This window comes from Pseudorasbora parva, chromosome 6 (assembly GCF_024679245.1).
Source record: "Pseudorasbora parva isolate DD20220531a chromosome 6, ASM2467924v1, whole genome shotgun sequence".
NCBI lineage: Eukaryota > Metazoa > Chordata > Actinopteri > Cypriniformes > Gobionidae > Pseudorasbora > Pseudorasbora parva.
In genome coordinates, this window is record NC_090177.1 from 27,184,757 (window position 1) to 27,205,719 (window position 20,963).

The 20,963-nt window shown below is 38.8% G+C and overlaps 1 protein-coding gene across 4 annotated transcripts; it reads right to left on the reverse strand.

Moving 5' to 3' along the window:
• Window positions 1-101: 101 nt before the first annotated feature.
• On the reverse strand, window positions 102-19,372 carry snphb (syntaphilin b). Of its 4 annotated transcripts, XM_067446552.1 has the most exons (7): window positions 19,132-19,372; window positions 13,173-13,309; window positions 11,406-11,480; window positions 8,688-8,804; window positions 7,968-8,075; window positions 7,718-7,867; window positions 102-5,967 (listed from the first exon to the last, which is right to left on the reverse strand). In XM_067446552.1, exons 2-7 carry the CDS (start codon window positions 13,214-13,216, stop codon window positions 4,338-4,340), a joined length of 2,124 nt encoding a protein of 707 aa, XP_067302653.1. In that variant the 5' UTR covers window positions 13,217-13,309; window positions 19,132-19,372; the 3' UTR covers window positions 102-4,337. The 4 variants fall into 4 exon arrangements, with proteins under 4 accessions (XP_067302653.1, XP_067302654.1, XP_067302655.1 ...); XM_067446553.1 differs by lacking the exon at window positions 11,406-11,480; XM_067446554.1 differs by lacking the exon at window positions 8,688-8,804.
• Between the last annotated feature and the right edge of the window lie 1,591 nt (window positions 19,373-20,963).

Genomic DNA, 20,963 nt, shown 5'->3' on the forward strand with positions numbered 1-20,963 from the left:
TCAAATATAAAGAAAAAACTGTTTAATTTAAAAAAAGATTGAGATGGTCTACACATTTGCTATTTTTCAGATGATTAGGAACTTGAAACAATGGATGGAAAAACATCAAAAGTAGCAAGAAGGCTTTATTCACCATGCTGTTTAATATAGATCCTTTTACAGGGTTAAGAGCGATGTGTTGCAGTGATGTCTGTACACACAAATATTAATAGACACTGAAACATTACCAGACTTACAAGACTGGTTCCACTAAGGGTGCTGATACTGTTAGACAATACAGAGCCAAAACTGAAGTGCCAGATGAAATTGGCATTACCATGAAAAAATGTATAACAAAGGTATCTCTATGAGAGCTAATCTTCTAGGCACAGGTGTATAACCCTTCTTAACAGACACTTAACTACTGATGTTGATATCAGTTTGCCACCAGTTTTACATTTCAATATTCACTCAAAGAAAAAAGCATAGCTTACGACTTGACTTTTTGGCAGCTAAACCACTTCCAATCTTTCTATTTACCCAAATAATTTACAGAATATGAGGTACTAAAGTCTTCAACCCATATTTGAAAGTGATAAAAAAACAATAACAAAACATCTGCATTGCCAGTTTAACCTAAAAAGTGTTATTGGACAGTAAGGATTAAACAAGTGATGCATCTGTTCATGGATAATTTGTGGTTACAGAAATGCATTCTTAACAAAAGTTTGCGCCAGTTGACACGGACCTCAAATTGCCAAAAAGTTCTATAAAACTGGGGACATGGAGAAAACGGCCACTTACAACGCTCAGAAACAAATTAGTCCTCGGTGCCTGTTAACCTCAGAAGATAATTAACAAATACTTTTACACTGTAAACCCTAACGCTCAAAATAATTATTTGACTCACCCAACTCAAATTAAATATTTAAATCATACTAACTTTTATGAATATTTATAACTTTCTTTTTAAGTAATCGGAACACATTTTAAGTAATCGGAATTGTTGTATTGTTTTGAGGTTTATAAACTAGTTTCTTTTTATTTAGACTACTTTAAATTTAACAAACTGGACTGGGAACTCCTTCTGAGCATGCTTTGCCATGACACTTAAAAGGGTCAGTAAATGCCAAAATGAAGTGTTATATTGTTTTATGTTTTTCTGTGCAAGTTTAACGTTAAGTGGGATATTTAGTAGTTTAATGTTTTGTTATGCTAGGTCAGAGTTTCTGTTATGTTTTTTTTTTTTTGTAGAGTTACCATCATGGTGACGAGTGGAGCATGAGCTTAGTTTAAGAACAGATACGGGTTAAATATATTCTATTATATTCAGCAAGGACTACCAAAGCATTTTGCAACCAATTAACAAGATGGCATTTATTGAATTTGCTAATTAAAGCTAGTCAAGTTTCCACTACTAAAAATGTTAGATTACATTATATTTTTAAGTTAAATGTACAAATTAATTTACTCAAATATTTCTAGTTCTGAGTACAAAATAAAAATCTGCATGTTCTGCTTACTGAAACTGAAAATATCTTAAATTAGGATTTAGAGTGAATCTTTAGACTTTTTAAGTGGTTGATCTGAAGCTTCAAAGCAAATAATCTGTGATTATGAGTTACCATACCAAATGCAGAAAGAAAAATTAACTGATCCTGCAACACAAATATCCACTCATGAATTTTCACAATAAATAGCACACATTTACACAGCTGCGCTCTCTGCCAAAAGAAGTTTTTTTTTTTTTTTTATAAAATAGCTGTATATATATATATATATATAATATTATTACTTAAATTTACCAGCATATAGGGCCAACATACACATCTCTGCTTGTAATATGGCTTCAAAAAATTCAAGAAAATCATTTCAAGGCCTTGTGTGTCAATTCAGCACTTATACAAAGCTCTACATCAGCATAAAACATTTATCTGGTCAAATAACTAATGCAATAGTTATTTACGTACATTTCATTGACAGACAGCAGCAGTTGGGAGGAAACCTGCTGTTCTTGGAGTATAGCGCTTGATTAAAATCTCATCTAACCTCATATTCCATTAAGCCAAAAGACAACTATCTGAAAGCCACACATTCATAGTTTCAACAAACACAAACAAAGAAAAAATTTAATCAGGAACATATATGCCTTCTTTTCTTACAATCTATTGTAAGGTTCTTTAATAACCGCCTAGTTGGAATGATGTGAAAAGTGCAGGGACTGAAGTAAATACATCTGTACGCACTTGCCACCACAGAGAGCACAAATTAAGATTGTCAAGCAGTTAAAAGAAGAAATAGCAAGCGGCAGAAAACCTTACAGATGCCACACAAAGTCTGCACAACAGAAAGCAGCTATTTTAAAGAGAACTTTGCAAACAGACAACAAATAAAGACATTATCACCCTACATATACTATACACAATATCAGAGGGAGGAGGTAGACCGAAAGGCAGCTGCTATTCATTGTTTAAGAGGGACAGAAGATATGCGAGACACAAAAAAACTACAATTAGTGTTCATCTGGCTGAATATCTGGTATACTGTTTTCTAGCAAATCCATCCAGCTGTCACATAGACACAAAGTATAAATAGAAAAGCAAATTTGTAAATCAGTGAAGATTCTTTTGAGATAGTGGTGTTGGTGAAATAACTCCATTGAACCACAAATTCACATGTGTATGCATTGGCCTTTGGACAGACAGAAACACACAATCAAGTATACTTCAAGTAATTACTTATAAAGTGAATTATAGTGCAATAGACATGACGGTAAATGTCACCAAAGTGTCAGTCAAATAAATGGTCAACATGAACATCATACCAAATGTCATGGCCAAATGTTTGGAAAATGCTGGAAACAGATTTGTCTCTGCATGCTATTTTAACAACAAAATCTCTTTTCTACCAAAATACATGTTTGGATTTCTTTGATCTTTTTTACATTTCAGTATTTCATAAATAACATATTGGTTAGGTCAATAGCATATTATGTTTAGTCGGGTGTAATGATACATTTGAGATATTTCATTGTGTAACAGAAAACAGCTAGTATGTAAACCAAGCAGCAACCTCCAGTTTCTCTTGGGAGCCAATATGGAAGTAACTTAAACTGCAATTCGTCAACTGGCCACTAGGGGCAGGCTCCAGGAGGGAGCAGAATCTCATTGAGCCCGATGTTAAAATTCCCAACTTTACAGTAGAAAAAAAACATGTTTACAGCCTGGTACAAACTGTGGTTTTGGTCTATATGGCTAATTTGGCCCTTCATGCCCTTGGAGTGGGCAGAGCAAAACCTGTAATTATATAACCCAGTCTAACAGGGAACATTAACATTACACCTATTATTAAAGCTTAGTATTTTATCCCAAAACATTTGGCTATGACAGTAACTTGATGGTCACACAGTGAAAGAAAATCATAAAATTTAATTAATTTCTGGTGAAAAAGCTCCCATGACCCTATTAAAAGTAATTTAACCCTGATCATTGTCTAAACGCTTAATCTTTTTACTGTTTATATTATTATTTAAAATGCGTTACCCTTTTCCTAAAAACACAATTTAGGATTCAACCATACATTTCTAAACCATCAAACTTTCCCACTTGAGCCTAGAATAGAGAATGCATTTTCTAAAAAACTTGTCACAGAATTTATCTAGGACACTAGTGATATGCAAAGCATACAAATAGCTCAGCAGACGCTTGCCTGGCTCCTTAAGGGGAAAGATGACTGCTCTGAGTCACACAGGCAAAAGTAATGGGACAGCTAACTACAGCACTCACAGCTACAACAATGATGGCCATGAGTAATCCAGGTACTTTGGCTGCACTGTACATTAACACAACGAAAACCCTAAATCAGATTAACCAACACACATATACAGCACACCGCACACCAGACACGCACACACACACTCTGAAGTGACTGAGAGTGTTGCACAAAATGACAGATACTTCCCATCACTCTTCATTCGAAATAAGGGTATTACAATCATATTAAAGGGGATCTTTAGTGTCACTCACAAAGCTGAGTCAATGTCACTGTGTCAGTCATTCAGAACACATCATCCTGCCTCTTAACTCAGTGTAGCAGTTGTGGAGAAAGGTGAAAGCTTGCATGAACTCTTCATAAGCATCTTATTTGTAGGTGTAAATACATGCTAGTGATTCCACTTCCTCATTCCCTCTTGAATATAGACCATAGAGAACCACAGCATTAAGGTGCTGTGCTCAGACACTATACTTCCAGTGGTTGCATGAATACATTTTTAAGTTAACCACTCTCTTATTGCACATCTTACAGAAGAACAGTAATATCACTGGATTCAGGGCTTTCCAAAAACAGAAGAAAAGGTCTCATATATTCATTCCTCCTGGACCACCTCCTCCTGCGGGGTAGTGCCGAAGACCACCTCCTCGACGCAGGGAATGGAGGGCCACAGTGCAGCAACCCCGCAACAGAGAACCAATATGGTACATTGGCTGACCATCACGGTGTGGACCCCGACAGAACCATGCCACTGTGGGGACCACTGGAACGACCACTGCAAGCAAATCCACTAAGAAGTGCCGGCTCCAGTAGTTCTTTACTGGTAAACCACAGCCAGATGACTTGGAATCCATGTTCGTAGCACTCTCATCAACCTCATCTTCATCATCTGCACCTATATTGATTACATTATCCCCTGAAACCCCAGCCTCTGTAAGTACACTACGAGGCTGAGTGGTCTGTGGAAGGGTGTCCTCTTCCGTCTCAACCAATGGCTGCACAGAGCAAGGGGATGTGCCAGGGTTTGGCGAAGGGTCTGTTAGAGGTTGAGGTTGAACAGAGTTGGTTACTGGAGAGTCAATGGTCTCTATGGTCAAAGCTGTTGTTGTGATTGGTAAGACTGTAGAGGACTCTGAAACAGTAGTCTCCTTGACAGAGGACTCCATGGGGATCAACGCTAAAGATGCAGGTCCTTTTGGAACCGATGCAGTTGGTGCACAAGGCTCCATTGCAACCGGTGCAGACTTAGTGGAAAAATCTGTGACAATGGAAGTTGTGGTGACTGTTGCTGTAATGGCTGACTCTGTAGCTACCGACTCCAGATCATCTCCCTCATCAGACATCCAGGTAGAGGTCGGGCTGCAGGCCTGAGAGCGGAAGGTACGCTCAGCAATAGTGTCCAGATCAGAGTTAAAAGATGTACTGGGACCATGGGCAGGGGCTGAAGCCGGAGAATGGTCGGTTTGAATGCCTTGCTCACGCAGGTGGTGCAGGTATAAGTGGTGATGCGACAGACATGGATTGCTTATGCTAACACTGGGCCCCATTCCGATCCCACTGCAGTGGAGTGGCACAACTCCCGGCTCACTGTTGCACAGCGCCTCATAGGTGGAGGAGTGTGGCAGGCGGGAGTACGCATTGAGCAGCGAAGCGGTCTCTTGAGACAGAAATGCAGCTTCCAGGAGTAGGTCTGCTTTGCTGGCTCCTCTTCCACCGTCTCCGCAGCAAACAAACCCACTGTCCTGCGTGCCCTCGCCTGACCAACATGGAATGTCACACCCGTTTTCATTACCCCCACGTTCCGGGCCGGTCTGGTCACTCAGCTTGGTGTAGGTAGAACTGCGGGTAAGCGAGCGAGCTGGGGAGCCTTCGGAAGACTCCGCCAGGCCCTCGCTGACCTCCAGCCCTGCCCCCACCACCCCTCCACCTGCCAGGGCTTCACCTGCTTTGGTGGTCCCGACCTGAGCCAGCTCCATGCTTTGCAATAATGACTCCAGCTTGTGGTTCTGGAGGTTTATGTCTTGGAAGCACTTCTGCACCCCGGTGTCTGTGTCTCCAAGACTGGATCGAACAACATCCACAACCTGTTTAAGCTGCTGAATCTCCCTGCGAGCCTCCTTTAGAGCTAGCTGGGCCTCCACACGGTGGCACTCCTCTTCAATCCAGTCTTCTTGCATGCGAGACAGCTGAGTACGCAACTCATCAATCTCTGTGTCCCTATGGAAGGAGGAATGAGAAGAAAACAGAGGATGTCAAAAGAGAAAAGGAAGGGGCACATGTCAAGTGGTGACCAGCAGGTGAAGGAAAGACCAAAATTCAATTTTGTGTGAAATGTTTTCGATATGAAAATATTTTGTCCTATTCAATTTGTAAATGTGCCAACTATATGTCAGTCACAAATAGTTTGCTTTTCGTGAAAATTTGAAACAACTTGGCTTTGTGGCAGTTTCAACACTGGTCTTGTAGAGTGGCCCAACACAGCAACATACTGATTTAAGCCTAGTTCAGACTGCACGATTTTCAAACTCGTCGGGTCACTGCTCTATTCACACTGCATGACTATCTGGGGTATCATTCAGTCACTGCTGTGTTCACACTGCACGATGGTTTGACGACAGAGGAGTTCACACTGCATGACTGAACAAGAGGAAAAATCGCCGACAACTCTCTCTCTCCCGTGCGCAAACTACGTTTCCCAACTACACGTGCGATGTGACGAGTAAACAACACGTGCGTCAGACCGGAGTTCTCGCGCGAGACTTTGAATTGTTATTTAAAATGATAAACTGCACAAAGTTTGCTTCAAATTGTATGTGCGCTGATTTTTGGAGAAAAAGAAAAAATATTATGGCGGAGGAAATTGTTGGAGACAGAGGGAGCCAGGATTGTGTTCTGCGAAGACAGTTTGAGGTAAATAAACTATTTTGTAACGTGCTGCTGCTGTGGCTGGAAGTGCAAATGTTTGCCCTTTGTTTCTGTTTGACAGAATTGTAAATATATCTTTTAAAATACTGAAATTCTGCTTTATAACTCCTCCCTGAACCTCCTGCTGCCCTGTATCTCACTCTTTCATTGGCTGTCGGTCATCGCCGATGTAATTTTCAGTCAGAACGCAGTTCACACAGCAGGAGTTTCAATCGCCGACAGCTCCAGATATTTAGCATGCCAAATATCTCACATGCGTCGGCGACTCGTCGGCGATTCTCTCTGATCGCGTCTTTGATTATTCACACTGCGTGATTGTCACTCGCGTGCACGAGCACCGATTTGCCTGTGATCTCAGGCATTTGTCGGCGATTTCACAAAACCTGTCGGCGACTCAAAATCGGGCAGTGTGAACTAGGCTTTAATCATTTGTATGAGTTTGAAAGGACTATGTTTGTCTAGCCAATGGCAGAAGAGGAGAGAACCAAATTTGTCTGGTTAGCATGATGCAAAAAAGCTACTTTCTCCATTGCACGGCATTCACTGTTTCCTACTGCATGTTCTTGCTGTGCCACCAGCCAATCAGAATTTTCATTTAGATTTTTTCTATGGCTTGACAGTAACTTCTCATGTGGCCTTTATGGCTCAGGTGATTAACTCACTACACATTAGCTTTAAGAACGCATTAACACTTTTATGATCCTTGCTATTAGACAAATGAGGGCTGCCATTAAAAGAAACAGATTAGAATACATACATACTTAGATTAGAGGCCTTGCATTAGAGGGAAATAAATGACAAATTGCTATGTCTAAATGCTAATATTCAGTGGTTAGCAACTGGAATAGGTAAATCTGTCTTTGTAATTGTTAAAGGGCCAGCAAATCATCAACCAACTGCAAATTTGCATAAGAATTTTAAACAAAGGAATCACTTTAATTAACTGTTGCTCAAAGCAGGTGCTTAACAATAAAACTAATTCCATCATAGACGGATAAGATCATTCATTCATGGGCCCTCATTTGAATGATGCATGCCTCACCTGTCCTGCAGTCTGTCGATGGTCTCTTTAAGCCGCGCTCTCAGGTGTCTGATACACACCTCTTTCTGTTGCAGTGGAGTTAAATATTGCTCAGGTGGAGGGGGCCGGATACCATGGTTATCATTGCAGGAGGTGTATTTCATGTGACGCCTGATATGGATGAGAAAAGTGGTATATAGAAAAACAATACTATATTGGATATGTGCAAATGAGCAATGCATTATTGTTCTCTGGCTAAATCGTGTCTCACCTATGGGTTGGGCTTCCATCACTGCCCTTGCATGACCCTGAATTGCTACTGCTGCTAAGAGAGGCATTTCCATAGGGATCACGGTTACTGACAGGTGCTGGACTTCGTCTGTGCCATAACAAAATCACAATTTCAGTGTCGCCTTCAAAACCACTTAGGAATACCCAAGACAAGATATAAACAGAATGCACAAACACACACAATTACATGAACAAACAAAAAGTTCAAGTGCACGAAACAAAACCAAACATGCCCATCTATGGTACAAAAGAACTAACATGCCTCAAATGAAACAGTCAACCCTCGGGAGAAAACACCTTTTATGGATGTTAAAAAAGAAAAAGACAACCAGTTCACATAAAACTACAAAAAAATGGCACAAAATGCAAAGTAATACAAGCAGTTGTATTGTGCTGAGGCACAGATAATGATAAATATAAGTCATGAATCAATTATGAGAAAAAATACTGCATCTGAAAAGCAGAAAGGGACAGTAGTGCCAATATGATGATCTTTTGAGAGCAAAGATATACTTTGCACACCACAAATAGGAAATCATCTTTAACTTTGACACACATATGCAATTCAAGCTTTAAACTGTGGTTGGAGTTTGAATCCATGCTGACACAAGGCCACAATAAAAAAAAGTGAACAAAAGAAGATAAAAAGAGGAGAAAGAGACAACACTGATGAAAGGAAGAGGGATGATGGAGCGCTGACCGACAGTGGCGTTCCGGGGACTTTGGTGTCAGAAATCCTCTGCTCTGTCTCATAGAGACCATAATGCCTGACTCCATGGGTGTGTAGTCTAGCTCTATAAACCTGCAATAGTCAAAACTGACCCACAAACGAGAAGGAATAATAATTACACAGGGTAGCACACACCTTAAGTTCACCTTAATAGCTTGACCTGTATTGTAGATATTTAAATGAATGTTTCTGTGGACATTTTCTGGGATGAATTTGGGTAGAGGTTGTGCTAAAAAAAGTTATTATCCGGCACTTTTATGGACTGTGTTGTAACCATTATGCTCTATTTTATCCATTTTTTTCTTTCTTTCAGTTTATACGTATATCATGAAATTTCCACATGCAGATTTGGACTTTTTGATGAACTCATAATAACACTGCAAATCAATTTAAATGTACAAAATATTTGGTTAAAGCAACCTCTGGGTAGGCATCGTTCTAAATGTAAAACATCTTATTTAAATTAACATTTAGATGAAAGTTGTTTTTTATGTCCATGAAACATAAGGTTGAAGATCTGACAGATTATTTAACAGATTGTCTGACTAATTAATTGAGTCAGAGGAGGACAGAGAGAAAGATAAAAGGGGACCACATTATAATTAATTCTGGTCAGAAACACTAGCAAAGGACTGGGTAGGATTAGAGCCGCTTTGCCACACTTAAAAGTATTAAAGACATGCTGGACATATTGTACAAAGGCTTACTAAATTATTTTTTGACAGAATTACACTGTTTACTTCATCTTTACTGGCATTACATGTCTCTTATGTAAACAAAAAAAAGAACTGTTCTCAAGACCTTTTGAATATGCAGTTTCATGCTTTATGCTGACCTCACATAGCCTACCAAAATCATAAAACTGAGGCAAAACAGTCCACAATCACCTGTCAAATTCGGGAACATACAATGGATCATGGGATGGCTTAGAGCATAATGAATCTTTAATCTCCCAGAAACATTCTCTTCTATTCTCAGAAACAAAGAGCACGTTAGCAGCACTGAATGAAAGCAATTCCTTTAGGTGGTGCAGAGTGGTTACAGGCATGATGGATAACTCGGAATCTAGTGATAGTCTGATATTAATCAGCGGATATTTGGTCAGTTTCTTTTCAAATCTGTGGCGAGTTGAGTAAATATTGGCATCAGCATTAACCGCTAAAAAAACCCCTCAGCTGTCCACCATTTAAAGCTATAACTGCAGCAGATGCTTTAAAAATATCCTATCAAAGATATTAAAATCAATTTGAAAAAGAAACAAAAATATTCCTATATATTCCTATATAAAATATTATATCAGTAACAATTATTATACAAAACCAGGCTATAAATGTCAACATGGTTAAGCTGACAAATGTACAGTCAAACCAAACTTTATTCTGACACCTTGAAAATATTCTCACATTATGAGTTTATTCGCCCAAGTTTCGAAAATGGTAATAAAATATGATGAGAACAAATGTTGTCAGAACAAATTCATAAAGTCAGATAACTTTGATAGAAAGTTATGTAATAAATTACATAACAGCTGTCAGCTGTTAAATTTAAGCACACAACTAAATAATAGCAATTTTGGAAAAACAATTACCAAGCAATGCTTCATTTTTTCAGTCTGTGGTGTAAAAGGTCACATTAGCAATTGAAGAAAAAACACTTACGCAAAACATGGTCAGGTCAAAGCGTCTGAATCATTTTGGTCCCAAATTTATTTCAGTTTTACTGGTAGTCCAGTGTATGAAGAATTTTTGGGTATAATATGTCACAATTTACTGTATTTTGCTATCCTCACTTATGTAAATGAACTATAGTGTCCTGCACCCACTAGTAAAAAATTTGATCTTAATTTTTGGTTTGACTGTATATCAAATGGCCAATTTTTGTTAATTGAAATAAAAATTAAATACAATAAAATATAAATATTAGATGAAAAACTTAAAACCTAAATATAAGTTAAAATTTAAATAAATATAAAAATAATCTAAAATAAATATTAATTCAAATTTTAATAATTGCTCAAATAACACCGGCCCAAATATAACTTCTGTCCACCAAGACCACCACTGGTGGGCTGTAAGGTTAGCTGAACTACCTAACCATGAAAGCAAGCCAAGGTCATGGTTAAGGTGAGAGCAAAGCAGAGAAAATAAAAGTCAAGTGAAACAAACAAAGCGTGCTTGAGGAGGGGGAGAAAGAGAGAGTGAAAGAGAGAGAGAAGGAGAAAGAAAGAGGACTCTGCTATCAATACTGATAGCAAGGAAAGGAAGGGAAAAAAGCAGCTAGGGTAGTTGGACAGACCAGGTACGTCCATCATGTTTCAGTGATATGGACTTATTGAGGGAAAGTCGGGTAATGCGGTGTAGGGAATATGTGCACTGCATTGCCACACACTTATTAGAATCACTTTGAAAATTTCACATTCATTTTTTTAGGTTTTTACAGATTATCAATTAAGACAGAGCCAAATGGCTTCTCATGGGACAGATTCCCAGACCGTTAACTGATTCAATTAAGCCTCTGTCAAAGACCAGAGAGTTCAGCATAAGCAGTATCACTGTCAGAACTGCCCTCTCCGATCCTCAACGTCAGCATCAGTTGAATCGGGTAATAAACTGCGTGTGAATGCCCAGTGCAGCAGTGTTGTCTACTACAGTCATGCCCTACTTTTAGGGTACTGAATCAGAGTCTCACACAGGGGATGCAGTGGGAGACGACAGCATTTGTTGCAAGCGATGCTTAGGCTGTAGGGCCTTCAGCAGGTTGAATCTGAGGAAAGAGATGAGACAGAGGCACAGAGCTGGGCTCTACTGCATTGCTACCATGAATACTCACTGCCTATACTGGTACATATTTTACAGTGACATAATTTTCTGTATTCAGACAGAACTGATATGGGCGTGGCTTTAACCGAAATTGTGTGGAAATTTTATTTTTATTATTATTGGCATTTTAGCCACTGGTGCGGCTTATTTTTATTGTCAATTGCTGCATAATAGTACATTGAAAAGTTTAGTTACTCATGACAGCATATTTCTGAGATGCACACAATTTTAAAAGGAACTTAAAGTATGTTTATTGAAATATTGCTTTATCCTAGTGCTTCAGGAATAATCAGACTGACACATATTTCTTATATAATTAGGCAGAATTTGTTGTAATTTAGTCAGTCTATGCCAGACTATTTAGGTCTTATATCTAGACAGTATATACACAATACAATGCATATGCATATGGACTGTACTACAGTTCAAAAGTAAAAAAAATAAAAAAATAATTACTTTTATTTAGAGCGGTTGCATTAGACTAATCAAAAGCACAAAGAAGAAATGTTTCTTCAGCATCAAATCAGCATATTAGAATGATTACATTACAATCTAAAATATATTAAAATATAAAATAGTTATTTTAAATTGTAATATTTCACAATATTCCTGTATCTTTGATCAAATAAAAGCAGCCTAATGCAACATAAGAGGCTTCTTTTAAAAACATTTAAAATCTTTGAAGGACACTGTACATTTGTGTTTATGTGTTTAATAAGCTATAATTAATAATAATAATTTGTTACATTTATATAGCGCTTTTCTAGGAACTCAAAACGCTTTACGTTGAAGGGGGGAATCTCCTCAAAAACCATCAATGTGCAGCATCCACCCGGATGATGCGACGGATCTGCTCCAGAACGCTCACCACACACCAGCTGATTGGTGGAGAGGAGACAGAGTGATGAAGCCAATCAGGATAGGGGGATGATTAGGAGGCCATGATGGAGGGGCCAATGGGCAAATTTGGCCAGGATGCCGGGGTTACACCTCTACTCTTTATCGAAGGACATCCTGGGATTTTTAACGACCACAGAGAGTCAGGACCTTGGTTTAACGTCTCATCCGAAGGACGGTGCTCTTTGACAGTACAGTGTCCTCATCACTATACTGGGGCGTTAGGACCCACACAGACCACAGGGTGAGCGCCCCCCTGCTGGCCTCACTAACACCTCTACCAGCAGCTACCTGGTTTTCCCAGTTGGTCTCCCATCCAGGTACTGGCCAGGCTCAGCCCTGCTTAGCTTCAGTGGGAAACCAGTCTTGGGCTACAGGGTGATATGGCTGCTGCTGGCTATACATTACATGTACTCAAAGCTTTTGAACTGACCATTCAGGCAGTTTTATACAACCTGGTAGATATAGAGTGAAGAAAAAAAAAATCGACAGCAGAGAGAGAAACTGAAAGAGCTTAACATCTGATGTATTAATGACAGCAGCAGAAGAGAGATAGAGGATTATTGAAGTACTTGAAGCTCAAAAGGTCATTAAACTGCAGCAGAGTCATTAGTGTGATTAAGAGAGCGACACAGGGGCTAGATGCGTTAGATATTACAGCAAAGCACCATCACAGCTGTGAGTTTGAAAGAATGTTGGTTAGAAAGAAGATTAATGACAGACAAAAGATGTGCCTTACTTGCGTGATCCAGAACCAGATCTTTTATTTGAAGGCGAAGACATGGAGTCAGCAGTCCTTTCCCTTCTTTCTCCTTCTTCAGCTGGATCTGTCTTCCTCCCTGTCAACACAGCACGAAATGCTCAGCTGCAGCCAGCCTGAATAAAATAAAAGAACACAGACAATGCAGTCATTTTGACTAGAGGAAATTATTCTCTTTAGCAAAGCCTTATACTTAACCTCATCTCATTTTCATAACAGCAATGTCAAGCAGTTACAGTCAAAAAGTATATATATATATAGTGAGTATTTATTTTTGTGGATAGTATTTAGGTAACTATTCTTTAAGACATCCAATCAGTGGATGTCTTAAAGGATAGTTACCTAAAAGTGAAAATATTTTGAAATCATTTACTCATTCTTTCCTCTTTGGCTCACAAAATGATTTTTATACACACATACACACACACATATATATGTGTGTGTGTGTGTGTGTGTGTCCTTTTAAAAATCCTTTTGCACATGAAAATCCTTTTGCACATATTCTAATTTTGATCTCAGATCAAGTGAAGATCGTGCTATCAAAGTCAAAAGGAAACATAACAATCAGCCCATTTTGTCTAACCTTTCTGACCTCTTCACACTCAGCAGACCTGGCAGCAGCATTGCTTGCAGAGCTGTAATATATTTAACATTGTGCCGACACAGACTTGCTGGTCTGACTCTGCGCTGGAGCTAAGCCAGACCATGCACATGCAGTAAGGGCTTAAACTTTCCCATTCAGACTACTCAGAAAAGAACTCTGTCCAAAGCCCTAAAATGTTATTTTATTTTGAGAGAAACAGACAAACAAGCAAACGAGAAAAACAGTTCTTGACTCAATTTTAAAGAACCCTTCCTGACGAAAAGGTTATAAACTGTATAAGAAGTTTTAAATGATAGCATGATATTAAAGGTGGGGTACATGCTTTCTGGTAACCGATGTTGATATTTCAAATCATCAAAACAAACACGTTTGTGTTTGGACCCTACCCCAAAAGGGTCTCGCCCCTATTTTGATAGCTCCATATTTTTGATACCACATACTTTTTGTTGTTGTTTTTCATATCAAGGAATTTTTATTGATTTTGCTGTAACAGTGTCTACTGGCATTGGCATTTCATTCAAATTCAAACGAACATGGTCTCGAAGAAGAAAGAAAATACAGTTTATAATTTCCACCACATTAGATAAAACACTTCCATCCTAAAGCCACACATTAAATACACACAAACGCATTGAAATTGTTAAACACATTTCTGATCGTTTCTGAGACCTGGGGAAAGAATGAAGCAAAGTAAGCAGTGATATTTAAAATAAATAAATAAAGTATATACTGTGTGTATATATATATATATAAATAATGTATTATATATAAATTATATGTCTTGTGGACTTACAATGGCCGCTTACGTACGCGTGTCCGTTAAGTCCACGAGACCACAGGGTGTCCTATTTGTCATTTTAGGTCTCAGAAGGGAGCTCGAGAGCACTCCCTTTGAGGTCAAAGCGGCATTACGTTGTGAAAGTGCGGAGTCAGAGGAAGGCCGTGAGGGTTTATGGTGCCATTTGGGACAGGGCCTATGACGGAATCTGCTGTGCCAGCCGGCCGAGGGCCCTGTCCCAAATAGCACACTTTATGTGCACTTTCAGTCTTGTGGACTTACAATGGCCGCTGTGTATGCGTATCTGTTAACTCCACAAGACCGTAGGGTGTCCCATGTATATAATTTATTTCTGTCTTGTGGACTTCTCAATAATTTAATGATACACTCCAGCCTGATTTCAGCATCCGTGCACAGGGTTGCCAAGTTTTACAACAAAACCCAACAACTACTAGTCCTAAACAATAGCTTCTCAGGGGGTTCTCCGGGGTAAAAATGGCGTTTGGGGGGGTATAATGGGTGTTATTTTGGCAAGGTTGCCTGCTAAAATTCACACTCATGGGTCTATATATCACATAATAGTCTAATTATTATAAATAGAAAACAACTCGCGGGAAAAAACGTGGACTTGGCAACAATGCAGTTGAACTCTGTTGACATTTGACGACTAACATAATGCATCGTGCTCTGTTGCTCTGATTGGTTGTAGGTCTATCCAATTGAGGTCTTTCCTGGTTGGGTTGAAACACGCCCCATAATCACAGCCCAATGGAGCGGTTTCAGACTCATATTCACTAGAATTGTGAAATTATTTAATTGGGAATTATTTAAATGAGGAATATTGTTATGTGTTCGCTCCAGGAAGAAAACTCTTGGGAGTTTCATGGAGTTTAGCAACATTACACATTAAAGAAAGTTGAACATGGACAAATGTAAAAAATATGTAAAAATAGTGCATATTAGGTTCTATAAAGAACCTTTGCTTGAAAAAAGCTGTTATTTCTGCTACAGTGTGCACCCTGAGACATATGGTGAAGAGAAGAAGGATTAATGATCTAAATAATTAAAAAGCAATTGGCACAGCAGTATTTGCAGCAATACTCACCACAATAAGCAACTCAATCCTTCACCGTGATGACATGACCTTATAAAAACTTGGGGTTGGTTGGGTGACAAAAATGAACAAAACAGACAGAGCTAGCACACTTTGTTGTAAAATGTGCAAGCGCTGAGTCAGTTTTCGGGACAGTGTGGTCTCCCTCTGACGCAGTGTGAGTCATATTGTAGAGCGCAGCTGTTAAATCTATCCTATCTGCTGGCACTTTGCACCGATGCAGAAGACTAGGGTATCTCACAGTTTATGCCTTGTCCATAGTTAAATACACAACTGCAAACATAAATGTCATACGTGAATATTCAGATCATAAATAAAGTTGAGTATTAGCGTGGTTTATACAGACTGAAGCAAAATAATGCATGATATGTGAAAAAATGTGAAAGGAAGGATTGAAAAAACCCCCATAATGCGAGACTTACCACATACACAAATACAAAAAAAGAACAGTTTTCATTAGGCTAAATAAAGATAAAATGTATACTAGACTCATTGATAATTCAGTTACATTTTGATGTTGAAATCTGCTGCGTCATGCTCCTGCTACTGTGTGTCATCAGCACTGGAAGACCTCTGTCTGCTGTCGAATGAGATGTGCAGAAAGCTGCAGATGAGCAATTATTATGACCCAGCTCTTCTTTTCTCTCCCACAGGCCACATTCAAGCCATAGAGTATCATTGCAGAAAGAACATTTACTGCTCATAAACTTCCAATAATCAAATGTCACACACTGGTGGCTTGCTTCTCTCAGGCAGATTATGACTTGAATATGAAGAATACATGATAACGGGAAAAAACAAATTAGCAAAACAGAAGATCTGTTTGACAAATTAGCTCTTCATGCTAGTCTGTTTCATACAAAAATGGTTTACAGAAACCTTGACTGTCAAGCTGCAAAACAACAAAATAAATATAACAAGTAATAATAAGTAATCCATAAAATGTAAGCTATTTAAGACTTCTGGAGTAATATGTAAGGAACAGACAGAAATGTGAATTATTTAAAAAACGAAAAAAGAAAACTAGACACATCACAGATGGCAAAACTTGAAATATTAGATGGAAAACTTAAATCAGACATTTAAACTAACTAACTGAAATATAATATTTGCCATTTAAAAAATTTAAATGACTAAAAACACACACACACACACACACACACACACACACACACACACACACACACACACACACACACACACACACACACACACACACACACACACAAAAAGCTAATTAGAAATATACAAATAATTAAAAATGACAAAAGAACGATATTATACAATTTAAAATATTTGGTTTTCAATGTACTTTAAATGATCATTTATTTCTGTGATCAAAGCTGAATTTTCAGGATCCTCCAGTCTTCAGTGTCACATGATCCTTCAGAAATCATTCTTATATGAGGATTCATTTTCAAAGTTGGAAACAGTTCTGCTGCTTAATATTTTTTCATAACCTGTGATACTTTTTCATAACCTGTAAAAAAAAAGGGGGGGGGGGGGAAGCAAATGTTTTAAAAATAGAACTCTTTTGTAACAACAATATACACTACTGTTCAGTAATTTGGGGTCAGTCATTTTTTTCTTTTTTTCTTTTTAAATAAATCAATAATTTTATTCAGCAAGGGTGTGTTAAATTGATAAAAATTGATAGTAAAGGAGATTTATATTATTTGAAAATATGTTTTTATTTTGAATAAATGCAGTTCTTTTGAACTTTTTATTCATCAAATATATTAAGCAGCAGAACTGTTTCCAACACTCATAATGAATCCTCATATGAGAATGATTTTTGAAGGATCATGTGACAAAATTCAGCTTTGAGCACAGAAATAAATGATCATTTACAGTATAATAAATTGAAAACCAAATATTTTAAATTGTAATAATATATCACAATATTAAACATTTTTCTGTATTTTTGATCAAATAAATGCAGGCTTGATGAGCAGAAGAAACTACTTGAAATTTCTATGATATCTTATGTTTTCATAAATCTAACGGGAGCTAGACTAATATTAGTAAACAGTTGTCTTTTTTTTTTCTTTGTTTAGTTAAAGCTGTCATGGGATTTTCATGCTACTAAAATCATATATGGGATGTGCTCTAATTTGAGTTTATTATTATTTTAATATGTTCAGTTAACTTATAATAAAGCTGTTTTTGGAGCTTGTTTAAGTAAACACTTTGTTTATGAGGAGGACATTTTAAGCCCTGGCGCTAGCAGGATAGGCTATTTTAACAAAGACCTCTTACATGTCAATAGAGCAATTAAGGCACATTTGATTTTAAGTCATGACCCCTTTAAAAGTTTTATTTCAGCTTTATTTTAATTAAGAAAAACATATTTATATTTGCATATTATTTTAATATTTTAAGTAAAATGTTCTAGTTAACAGTAACACTGGGAAGAATGCATATTGCCAGTTGATTAAGTTTAAGTGTCCCACTTATTAACCGACTTATAGAGTGAAATGGGTATTCTCTGTAGCTGAAGCATATTTGGCCGAATGTGGTAAGGGTGCTTTGGAATATTGGCTTGAATGCTGAAAGGATGTAGAGCAGTCACCATGGAGACAGCCATTCAGCCACTATTCTAGAGCGTGAGCTCCACAAGTGGTGTGATTGGCTTTTCTTGCTTATGTGTGTGTGATGAGACGGACAGACGGAGGGTGACATTACACAACCGCAAGGCAAGCAGGCTCAATGGGAAGTCTATTAGCAACAAATAGCATCCTGCACAAAGAAGAGGGTGATGATGATTATTGTAATACCAGAGAGAGTAAAGAGATAAATAATGTTGCACCTTGAGACATACTGTACAGTTTGACCTGTTTTAATATGTTCTAAATTATGCAAACTTGCTTGGATGATAAAGACTACAGATGATGATCATTCTAGGTCCTCACAAATCCACATTTGAGCACACCTACTCTGCAATTTTACAAGTCCTTACACGGATGCAAGGTCATACAGCACCCTAGGCCGTCAAACTACACTGCCCCTGTCACGACTCACAGTGCACGAGAGGTGCTGAAACAAAACCAGAAATTAAAGCAATTCCCAAATACCAATTGTCTAGGAAACGACAAATTTAAAGTTAAGAAACACAGGCTTGGATTAGCATAGTACGAAAGCGCATTACAGGCAAAACCAAAACAAACGCAAATTACACACGCATGCTCGCTGCAGGGAAACATCTGCTGTGCGCGCGCACACCTCAACACACTCAAACACACGGTGCAAATAAACACCATTTGGCGTGCGAATGCAAGATGTCGTTTGGCTCGGTACATCCAGCAATCATAAAAAGCGTGTACCTGGCGCGTCACAGTCCTTGGTGTGTCCTACACACGGGAAATAATTAAGGAGTCTTTCGATACAAAGATGCAGCACGATTCGGATGACACACTGCGATACAAAACCGTTGTACATTTACCTAGTAGCAGCCTTCTGGCGAGAATCGGCTTGCCTTCATGTAAACAGCAGTGTTTTGCCGTGTTTACCCGTGCTCGTCCGCGTCCCCGTCAAGGACTCCGCCACAGCGGTGCTCCGCTGCTCGGGAGGGCGAGTCGACGGGGCGGGTGCTGCTGCTGCTGATGGTGATAATGAGAGGGATTCTGGCGCGTGCGTGAGGTTTGTTTGAGAGCCTCGAGAGGGAGGACGGGCGTTGATATCAAAGCAGATGCGTAATATTACGAAGATCTGCTTCTTAAAGGGGACCACACCATTAAAGTTGTGAGGACATGCTGTGTTTTGTTTTAATTTTTTTTACAAGCGTGGACTGTAACTTACACTCCTAAACAAAATCTTAAGACCAGGGGATGCATTGCAAGTTTTACACATTTCGCACTGATGGATCATAACCGGGTTGTAAGTGCTGCTTCAAAATGCCAAAAGAAGAAACAGGAGCAAGAGACAAAAAAAAAGACTATAGGCAATTTATTAAAAACTGCATTTAAACTCAAACAGGCCGTTCATCAGCTGATCAAAAGTTTAAGACCATAGCCCAAAAATAAATGCACAACAGTACTAAAAGTATCAAAAAAGCACTCAGTAGTGAGTAGCCCCACTGTTCTTGTTGATCACTTCAAAAACTTGTTTCGGCATGCTTGATGCGACTGTTTCCAGGAGGCTGGTGGGAACGTTGCTCCATGTGGTGAAGAAGGCTTCATGAAGGGCATCCATGGTCTGGAACTGACGTTTTTGTAAACTTCCCTTCCTTGCCATCCATCCCCAAATGTTCTCAATGGGATTTAGATCAGGGGAACACGCAGGATGGTCCAAAAGAGCAACGTTATTCTCCTGGAAGAATTCCTTCATCAGGTGGACGTTGTGAATTACAGCACAGACGGGGGCCCTCGGTCAAGAGGGATGCCTGCTGCAACAGATCCACATAGCCAGTCGCCGTTTGACGCCCATACACAACCTGAAGCTCCATTTTCCCAATGAAGGAAAAAGCACCCAAGATTATGATTGAGAGTTCTCCACTGTGCCGCATAGAAAACATCTCAGGCGGGGTCTTCTTGTCATGCCAGTAACATTGGAAACCATAAGGACCGTCCAGGTAAATTTTATTCTCATCAGAGAATAAAACTTTCTTCCACCTTTCAATGTCCCATGTTTGGTGCTCCCTTGCAAATTCCAAACGGGCAAGTTTTTGTCATGGGAGGAGACGTGGCCTTTGAAGACGTTTTTTGTTCTTGAAGCCCTTCTCTAGCAGATGACGTCTTATGGTTATTGAGCTGCAGTCAGCATCAGTAAGGGCCTTAATTTGGGTTGAGGATCGACCTTTGTCTTCACGGACAACACGTCGGATCCTGCGGCTCAGTGAAGGTGAAATCTTTTTGGGTCTTTGACTTTTTGTCCCATAACTCTCAGGATTTTTTAAGAAATGTAAAATGACTGTCTTACTGCGTCCAACCTCAGCAGCGATGGCGCGTTGCGAGAGGCCTTGCTTGTGCAGCTCAACAATCCTGCCACGTTCAAAGAGAGAAAGCCTTTTTGCCTTTGCCATCAGGAGATCTTGACAGTATGAGTGCTTCAAGGACAATGACATGAAAGCCATATTTTTGTGCAGATTTGACCTTTTTATGGCTATGGTCTTAAACTTTTGATCAGCTGATGAACGGCCTGTTTGAGTTTAAATGCAGTTTTCAATAAATTGCCTACTCTCTATTTTTTGTCTCTTGCTCCTTTTTCTTCTTCTGGCATTTTGAAGCAGCACTTACAACCCGGTTATGATCCACTAGTGCGAAATGTGTAAAACTT

Coding starts and splice junctions, on each gene's coding strand:
- snphb (XM_067446552.1), bottom strand. CDS start 13,216: ATGTCTTCGCCTTCAAATAAAAGATCTGGTTCTGGATCACGCAA. Junction 8,805..11,405: donor TCTCCCACTGCATCCCCTGT/GTGAGACTCTGA, acceptor TTTGTGGGTCAG/TTTTGACTATTGCAGGTTTA. Junction 8,076..8,687: donor TCCCCGGAACGCCACTGTCG/GTCAGCGCTCCA, acceptor GTTATGGCACAG/ACGAAGTCCAGCACCTGTCA.